Source organism: Lagopus leucura, unplaced genomic scaffold (genome assembly GCF_019238085.1).
Source record: "Lagopus leucura isolate 7727_CA_CO unplaced genomic scaffold, USGS_WTPT01 Super-Scaffold_100037, whole genome shotgun sequence".
Taxonomy (NCBI): domain Eukaryota; kingdom Metazoa; phylum Chordata; class Aves; order Galliformes; family Phasianidae; genus Lagopus; species Lagopus leucura.
This window is the reverse complement of record NW_024962286.1, coordinates 3,436,294-3,446,176: the sequence shown is the minus strand read 5'-3', so window position 1 is coordinate 3,446,176 and position 9,883 is coordinate 3,436,294. Positions and strand designations below refer to the sequence as shown.

The 9,883-nt window shown below is 48.7% G+C and overlaps 1 protein-coding gene across 4 annotated transcripts in view; it reads right to left on the bottom strand.

The window, feature by feature from the left end:
• Positions 1-4,000: 4,000 nt before the first annotated feature.
• RERE (arginine-glutamic acid dipeptide repeats) overlaps positions 4,001-9,883 on the bottom strand; it is a 167,690-nt gene continuing 161,807 nt past the window's right edge. For all 4 annotated transcript variants that reach the window (XM_042883408.1, XM_042883410.1, XM_042883409.1 and 1 more), the window contains 3 exons: positions 8,192-8,338; positions 7,731-7,911; positions 4,001-6,671 (listed from right to left, as the gene is read on the bottom strand). In XM_042883408.1, the coding sequence (XP_042739342.1) occupies positions 6,638-6,671; positions 7,731-7,911; positions 8,192-8,338 (362 nt within the window). In that variant the 3' untranslated portion in view covers positions 4,001-6,637. The remainder of the gene's footprint in view (positions 6,672-7,730; positions 7,912-8,191; positions 8,339-9,883) is intronic.

Sequence of the window (9,883 nt, the reverse complement as noted above, 5' to 3'; positions counted from 1 at the left end):
ACTCGTGTGACCTTGCTCTGCCCCACCTAGCGGCTCTCCTCTTAGGTGCTCCTTGGAATCAGTCTGTGTGAGGGCTCCCATCGCCTCCAAACAGCCGCACACGACTCTCACACCTCCATGTGAAATTCACTTCCATCAAACCACGTATTTTGGGACATCCTCACATCTTTTCCTTTGCCGTGGGAAAGGAGAAGCACAGTGACGTGCACAGGACTGACAGCAGCCCCAGGCTCCATGGGCACTCAGCAAGCACAGCACAGCGCGTGCTTCCAAGTTTCTCCTCTTACTGTGGGCTCCTCTTTCTTAGAAAGCTTTTGTGCAGCCCCGTTTGTCCCTCCTGGCTCCCCACCTCCTCTAGTTAATATCTTATTTATTGCATCCCAGTGCTCACAAGTGAGCTCCCTCCCCAGTGGCTGCTAATTAGAGTGGGTGTCTTTCCAGAGCCCGTGGATGCAGACAGAACACAGACACTGCAATTCACAGCAAGCACTCAGCATCCACACAGACTGCCCAAAGACACCACCTGAATGGATGCATTTTACCCCACGAGTCCAGGTATCAGCAAGCAGAACTAATATCATGTTTAACCTAGCACTCAGTCTCTACACAGCATTAACAGCAGCCATCTCTCATCCCCTGCAGAAGGGGAGGACAGGCTGCCCAGCCCCACGCAGCATCACACAAGAGGCAACTCAAAGCAGGCCCTGCTAAGGACACATGAATTTCCTCCCCCCACTCCAACACAGGCTGCAAAGGCTTCCCAGGAAAGGCTCCAAGCAGTTGCAGCAGCGCTCCCAGTCCTGGGGACACAGCCTGCAGAGAACCCAGCACCAAACACCAGCAAAATGAGCACCAAGCTCTGCCTGAATAAGCAGGGCAACCAACTGGGACAAAAAAAAGGCATTTCTCTGCTTAGATTCAACATCAAGACCGGACCCAACGCACATTCTGCTGGCGGATTTGCATGCACAAGTGGCACCATGCACCAATTCAGCACACATCTATACACACACACACTGCGTTCACAGGCACAGACACCACAGGTGCTGGCTGCTGGGTCCCTCTGCATCACCCATGGCTGCTCCATGCTCCAGCACAGAGCGCTCTCTGCAGCACTGACAAACACAGCTGTACTCCCAGCACAGACAAGGCTCTGCTCCAACCCCCCAAGAGTTTGCCACCGATAATTAGACATATTGCAAAACACAGTTAATTACAACCGTCATTAATTTGCTTTCAACCATTCTTTCTGACCGACCGCTGCGAGACCCCCAGCTCCTGGAAACAGCCCACGGGTAGAGAGGGCTGCAGTCCTTTCCTGAGCATCTGCTGCCATCAGGTGGAGAACATCAGCCTGGCACCCACGGCTGGGAAACAGGAGCCAGGATTCAGGGCGAGCCAGCCTCTTTCCCTCTGTTTTATCCACAGGGAGAGCAGAATGTGGCTGGGACGCGTGGCAGAACCAAACAGAACCTGCATGGATTGGGGAAACCACTGACCCAAGCACGTCAGGGGGCTCCCAGGGAGGCCTGGAGCCATGGACTGGTCCTCTCTCCAGTGGGCTCTGTGCAAGGAGGTCACCCAAAACCAAACCCAAGAGCTGTGCCCACCCCACACAGCCTCACACCATTTGCCCCTTCTTCTATTTCTCATTCCAGCAGAAGCACCAGCTTACAAAACAAACGTGGCCCTATTACCCCAGAACAACACGTTTACAATAAGCATATAAAAGACCACTTCTTAATGGGGACGAATTGATTGGGAGCATTAACTGGTAGCCACTTCTGACAGGCAGCCCAAGGCAGGGAACCAACATTTACACTTAGATGAAGGTGCTCCCAACAGCTCCTGCCCCCAGGTTTGTCTCCAGAAGGAATGAGTGAAAGCAGGAGCTCTGCTGTAAGCAGCTCAGAAGGACAACAAGGGAAAACAGTCCTGTGAGCACCACTGCTAACACAGTGAGCTCTGAAGTCACAGCATCAGCAGCAAAGCAATACCCAGCAGTGACACAAGAGCACCAGCACCAGCTGCCCGATGCCCCATTGGGTACAGCAGGGTTTGATGCACAGACTTGGTAATGCTGCAGAGCACCAACATCCCCCACCAACAGCAGTGACCAACAGCAGGCAGCATTGTTGGCATTGAGAGGCTCCTTCACACCAGGACTATGCAATGCTTGAACGAATAAAAGCAACAGATGCAAGAATAACCAATGCAATTATGCTTCACTGCTTAATCTGTCAGAAAGGAATACATATCCTGCCATCAGTCAGCTTCAGTCCAGTTTCCAGTTGGAAACTGAACCACCAGAACAGGGAAGAAAAGGAATTATTTTCACCTGGGTAATCAATACCACCTGCAATAACACTCAGAGCAGGCCAGGCCTCAACGCAGCAGCTTGGTGGATGGAGGAGGGTAGAAAAAGGCAAATAGCATGAAGCTGTGGCTGTGCATTGTGACGGATGCATTCAGCAGCACTACCAGGCCACGAACATTCAACTCCCTGACTTCTAATTGCCTGTGCTTTGCCAGTGAGTTTCATCCAATCGATCTGCAAAGGCAGGCTTGCATCTCACACCCTGGATTCATGGTCTGCTCCAGCAAAACCTCATGCAATGTGAAACGCAGCGCTGCTATCACACAAAGCTCTTTTCCAAAGCCAATGCCCCCATCCCACTGCAACTCCTCCCCATGCACACGTTTCCCATGCAGCATGCAGCCCTGCAGCTCCGCGCTGTGAGCCCAGCAAGGCTGTACAGAGCCCTTATGCTGACATTGCACAGAACAGCACCCAGGAGCAGAAAACACCCAGCAAAGCCATCCACAGCAACGAGACCCATAGGTAAGTCTTATGCTAAGCCAGCTGTGCATCCTTGCTGTGCTTTGGTGCAAGGAAAAGCTGCTTTGTTAACGAGAGCTGGGCGTGCGCGCAGCAAAGCAGGGCGTGCTTTCAGCCTCCCTCCCCCATTGCACACCTGTTGGCACTTCACGAACCGGGCTGTCCGCAGGGGTCCATCGCAGCACCGCAGGGTCGTCGGCTGCCTGAAGGACACTGAGGGCCGCTGCCCGGTGCCGCATTGCCGTCCACAAGCATGCAACACGCTGAGCTTTCCTCCCAGCCCGGCGGTCCGCATGGCAGCTGGCCACGGCTCCGGCCCGCCCGCGCACTCTAGAACGTTCCAGGCCCTCCTCAGCGCGGCCGCCAGGTGGCGCTCGCGCGTGTCGTACGCGCGCTGATTCCCGCCCGTGCCGCCAGGTGGCGCTCGTGAGCACCACGCCTGGTAATTTCCACCCTTGCCGCCAGGTGGCGCTGGTGAGCGGCTCGCGCCGCTGCTTCCCGGCTGCTCCTCAATGCGACGCCCGTGTTCACTTCACTGGCACAAAGTAACGCCTCTAAGAAAACACGAGGCACGAAAATCCTCCGTTCCTTGTGTATACATAGCGTACCATTAACCAGAAGTGAAGGCTACCCGTCCCCTTGAGCCATCAGGATTGGCTTTCCCTTCTGTATCCTCCAACACCTTTGTTTCATATGCAAAATGAAAGGAGATGACAGCATGCAGCCTTCTCCACTCTGCGAATGTGAGCAGAGCTGAAGGACCATCCTGTTCTGCTGCTCTTTACCACCTGATGCAGTGAGAGCTCCTTTACCCCCTGTGCTCACAATGCATTAACACCGCAGACACAAACTCCCTGAGGTCTCACCAGCCCAACATCCCTCTACATCCATTCCTCCCCATCTGCTTCCCCAACTCGTGGCTGCAGAGCACACAGCAGCCCTGGGCAGGCACTGAGTTCCAGAGCTGGACGTGGTGCTGCTGTCTGTGCTGTGTGTTAGAAACAAAATCATCTCCAAGGAGGAAAAAGTCAAGCAAAGAAAGAGGTGAGATGAGCCTTGGAACAGCAAGAAGGGCCGTCCCACATTTCTCTGGATGGAAACAGGCTTCTCCTACCCACAGCAATCAACAGACACATCTGCTTGCAGGCAGAACCTGGCTGCTGTAGTGTAGCTTGGTTTTATTTATGTCCACAAATATTTCAAAAAAATTACAAAATACTCAAATGGAGAGAACACAGAAGTCACGATTTCTGGGTTTCTACTCTGTTTACACTGTGTTATCCCATGGCAAACTACTCATATATACATTAAGCTTCAAGATATATATAAATGTAGCAGTCAGAATGTACACTCTGCTGTAACGGTGCAGTGAAACAAGCTCAACCATGACGACACAGAACAAGAGAGACTTCTCAAAAAACACGAAAGCAAAACTGAAAACTGAAGAACTTTCAAAACTGAGGAAAAACAAAAGAGAGATTTCTGAAAGAAAACCAGGTCTGGGTTGTTTGAACAGGGCATCCAACACCAGGATGGCTTCAAATGCCACCGCAGACTAAAGCTGTAGTTAATCACAGGTCTAAAATGGAAGTTTCAGTGCTTTTTTGCTGAATGATGTGAACAAAAAAAAACAAACCCCACAAAATATTGGTGCTTGTCTAAAAAAAGCTAAAAGCAAAAGGTAAAAATGCTGCTCAGAAGAAAGGAGTAATTCACTTTCGGATGCCAGCACAGCAGTGCCCAAAGGAAGCCCACCATGCTGGGTGCCACACTGACCTCACAGCCTCCTCATGCCAGCACTGGCTGCTCCTGCTAACGCCTTCAGAGCTTGTGCACAGGGCATGGAACTGATTAAATGCTACTGCAGTTCCTTAGCGTTGCCAAATCTGCAATAGAGGACACAAGAGGTCAGCAAGTGAAGTCACCCTCCTCCCCCTCCCTTATATTCTGTACGTGGGCCTAGAACACCCTGATGTTGAATTTGTCGCTGGGTGCTACGCAACACTTTGGGCACTGATGCTGACGCTGCTTCGAGCCCCACGTGGTGTAAAGCACTGTGCATGCCTTCCATCACAACGTGTCATTAACCACAACTCCAGCACACGTGGCTCAGTACAGTCCTATGACACAACCATCACATTTATAACAGTCTACAACAGCAGAGAGAGAGTGCTTGTGAGCTGAGAGAGGAAATGGGGAAGCAGATGGCCAGCAGGTTCAGATGTCCATTGGCTGCACCACCCTCTGCCCTGGCAAAAAGAAAATAAAGAGAACAACCGAAAAACCAAACCAACCGAACATAGAACAGTAGGAACACATAAAACCTCTCTGCCTAGGCAGTCAGTCTCTAAAATGATGCTCCCTGGCCTCCTGCGTGCCCCTCTCCTCTCACCACCACGTGGGAACCAGCCAACAGGAGTTCTGCACGGACCTGTTGCGTTGGAGGCAGTAAATATTACTGTCCATGTATTATGTGAAGCCCAAAGCAGTGAGTTCCTGAGATACAGAACGGTTGTGGCAGTTAAAAAGTTTTTGCTTATAAAAACGGAATTCAAACAGTCCGAACGAAATGCAGACTGCTCCTTGCAAAACAGCTTTAAGAACACTGAGTTGTCCAGTCCTCCTTCCTTAAAAATGCATCAAACACAAGAGGCCAGGGAGAGCAGACCTCCAAAACTATGCACGGTATGAAGTTCTGGCTGTGCTACTTTGAGCCATGGAGCATTTTAAAGCAGACATTTTAGGGTTATTTCTTTGAACTCTTAGTTATCCTAGGAGGGATAGCCTAAAACCAGTGTGGTTAGATTGAAGTCCCAAAGGGTAAAAGAGGTGTAGGATGGCCATGCTGAAGACCAACCCCTGAAGAAGGGTCAGTGAGCTCCAAGGGACACCTGCACTGCTGAGAAACCCAACTCAACAGAAAACAGCTGCGTAACAGAGATGTAACACTAACAGAAGAAACAAAAAAACCAAGAACAGTCATTTGCAACATTATCCCTGCATCTCCCTTTAATGCTTATTGTTGATAACAAGCCAAATTTCAAGCTTTTACCCATTTGAAATTATTGATACCCATTGCTCCCTTTAATTAAAGGGATAACTATATATATTTTTCTTTTATTAAAAAATCAACTCTGTATTCTGTCAATACCAGGTAGGAATTCACAACGTGTGATGTTACTGAAAAATCAACATAAACGTTTCTGGAGTTTCGTTTCGTTTCTCCCCTCTACCCAAAAAAGTTATTTACAGACTTAAAAAGCCATGCTGCAGAACTGAGCTCTCTCGAAAATTATGAAGATTTCCTACAATGTATTAAAATAAAAGTAGATTTTTTTTTATTATTATTATAGCACTTGGATTCAGAGCTTGTTATGTCACCTACTTGCAATCCTTGTTTTTTTTTTTGGAAGTAGCTAGAGATGCACTGAGTGTCTCTTCACGCACAGTGACTTGTGAGCCCAATCCTAGCACCTACTGAAAACAAACTAGTAATTAAAAAAAAAAACCAAGGTTGCAGGAAGTTCTCTGAATGTTCCACACAGTCCTGTATTTTCAATAGGCTTCTGAATACGTTGTCATGCAGGGAGACCCACACCAGTCTTGAGAAATCTTCTCTACAAATGAACGCTATGCTGATAAGTCTCTACTTGTTGGGTGGTTGTTTCTGTTTTAAATATATAAAGAAATCTTTATAAGATATTCTTTTCCTTCTGTAGCTCTTATTGTATGTAAAAATGTTCCACTCCTTCCCAAGGACTGGGGTTTCCATAGCCAGCATTACAAATAAATAATTTATTACAACTGTTTGTCGCCTTCTTTCTTCAGCCGACTGAAAGAGAAAGAAAACTCATTTTAACAAACCAAGGAGGTGTCATGACACTTCAGTGACAGCATGCCTTCCTGCCAACCTCACCTGGGCGCCCTGAAGGGAACAGAGGCTGCAGGATGGGCTTCTGAGCTCTCAGCACTAAATGAGGACCGCTGTAACAGCGGCGATAACAGCGGCTGCTGGGGGAGGAAGCGATGACCTTTCGCTCCTTACAAGTGTGTGAGATCACTCGTGCCAGCTCATCAAGCTCCAGCTTGATCTGCAGTTGCAAGTGAAATGTCACTCAGCTCCAGGCAGAGCGGCTGCCCTCGTGGCATAAGGCCAGCGGGTGATTTTGGATAGCAGCAGCAAGTACAGAAGCATCAGAGTGAAGCGGCGCGAGGCAGGTCTTTAATATGCTGCTTCCTACACAGCCCTGCTACCTGCCGACACGTGGAATGACCTTTGCTAGGTGCTGAAGGCTTCCTCTTCTTAGCTGACATCTCACTCAGTAGCCATTGCCCAAGAGGAAATAAGGTGCTGTGAGACAAGGCAGGCTGAGAAGAGAACCACTCCACTACCTGCACTTGTACAGCACTGTGGGGAGTAGTGGGCACTCTCCAATGTTAATTCAGGGTTCACATTCCTCACACACCCCATCTCCTTTTCCCTTCAGTCATTTCTTAAGACTCACTGATTTACGGAAATCCTTGTCGCTACTTGTTCATAAAGCTCTCACCCACCTTCCTCCTCCACTGCTCTCAAGGAAGACAAAGCAATGCAGAAGCAGCAATCGTAACAAGAATCACACTAAAAAGCCCAGATGGAGGTGACTCAGTTCACTCAAGCCTCGTGCCAGCAATGCGGGCCCAGCTTTCAACCTGCCCTATCATCAATACCCTAATTAGGTCTAAGGGCCCTAATTAGCTTTAAGGCCAGCTTCACCAACCTCTCTAAGTGCATCAGGCCAATATCTCAGCGCACAAGAAGGCGGCATTCGTTCACAAGAAAAAACAGATGGAACACAGACAAAGATGAAGGAAACCTTAAGTTTCCACAAGCCCCCGTGGCACCTCTCACCTGTAATAATCTTCCTGACTTGGTAGATGACCACCATGCATGTGAGGATGCCCGTGCAACCACTGCTGCTCCATTGCCAGTCTCTGCAGCTCTGCTGACTGTGCATGCATGGCCTGCAGCTGGTGGGCTGCGGACATCGGAGGTGGAATGGCACCAGGCAGATCCCGAGGGTAAGGGGTACCTACAACACAGAGTTGTGCACTTGTACACTCTTTTGCTATGAGGTCTGCAGAGCTGCCTCACAAAGCCCTTTTTTTTTTCTTTTTCTTTTTTTCTTTTTTAACCTCCCCTAAAACGGAGACAGCAAACAAAACAAGGCAAATAAAAACCCACTTCAGTTGTAAGTGAAGTTACAGCTCAACCCCGCTGCCACACCTCCCAGGAAACGCTCGGAGCCAGAAGAAAAGCTGACAGCTCAGATCAAAGGGCAGCCTCCAACAAGGACCATAAAATGCTCTCACCAAAGACTGGATGTCGGAGCATTTCATGCTCATGAGGTGGCTGTCCTAGCAATGGGTTGGGGATGGTCCCAGGTGGGTAGGGGAAACGTGCCAAATGGGGTCCAGCTGCTAACGGATCCACCAGCGGGTGAACAGGTCCTGCTGAACCTTTAGAAGAAGGAAAGAAAGAAAGCAATCAACTGCTTGGGGAAGCATCACTCACTGCTGGGAGATCAAAAGCCCTGTTACCACTTGAGCTGGATCGGCATTTGGCCTAATTGGCGTGTAATTACCGGGAGCTCAGCTCCATCCAATTTGAAACCCACTTTTCTATCCTGAAGTGTTTGAAGTGACATCTGCTTGCCAAACAGTCTTAATTGTTAAAGCAACAACTCGAGGCTTTCAATTTCTGCAAGAACAAGAAATCCACCAAGTGACAAAAAATAAAGTAACAAAACCACCCAAGCTTTCCTTCCATCGTCCCCACATGCACTGCAGCACAGCTTGCTTGCTGACCAGCCCTGCTCAGACCAGGGCAGGTGAACTGAGAAAGTGAAACCTGTTCAATCCTGAAAACTTAAAAAAATGATGTCTGTTCTTACCTTTATTTGGTATTGCAATTTCTCTCCCCTGTATGTATACATAGATACATACTTAAATTGCTTATATAATTAGCTTTCCCCCAGTTTAGAGTGCACTGGTATTTAGCAAACACCTTAAGCTGCTTGTTTCTGAACACAATAAACCTGTTCTTCAGTCCCTACTTCTCAGCCACTTGTTCCACTTTCCACTGCACTGCTCCAGAACAAAGAACAGGACAGTACCCAGACTTACCTGCACAGAGCTTGAACGACTTACCTGACAACAGCACCCCTGCACAGACAGCATCTATGACAAATTTCTTCTGCTACCAAGGGGCTACCAAAAACCTGCCTGAAACTGAGCCAGCCCATAATTTGTGCATCCTCAAGCAATGTTCATAGCTTCAGAAATGCTGACCCTCAGTGCTATCATCTCCTACCTGAAACACTCTCACCGCTTAATCTCACAAGAGACTGCTGATTTCTTGCTACACAAATTGGCTTCTGCAACAGCATTCAAATTCTTCCCCTACTCAAAAAGAAGGGAAGGAAGCCGTGTTTAATGCATATGCTCCAAGGCAAAGTATGCTATATTTGCTTGCACAAACAGTACATTTGTTCCCAGAAGCACCAGGAGCTGCACTGTCAGTACTTGGACTTCTCTCATTTTCCTTTCTTGGCTGCTCCTGCACCTGGTGCCCTGCTTGCAATGTTCTCTCTGGTCTACTACCAGAAAAATTCTGCTTAGCGCCAGACTCTCGACACCTCAGAGGAGCAACTGTGTAGCTTACTTTAGAAATGAACAAGGCACCAATTCATTTTGACACTACTGAATACCTCGGGAAAAACTTTTCCATATGTAAGAATACACTGTAACTAGAAAGATGCCAACCCATCAATTCAGATATTTCTTAGGAGAGCTGTGACAGGGAACTTCAGCTCAACTAAAGCCATGTGGTTGGCGTGACAAATGGCTGAAGAGATCGAGTTCTCCTTGCTGCTTTCTTAAAAGCCCTTAAATACATCCCACAGTGACAGTGCAGTCTAAATGGTATCACTGGAACAGGCTGCCCAAGGAGGCTGTGGATGCCCCATCCCTGCAGGCATTCAAGGCCAGGCTGGATGTGGCTCT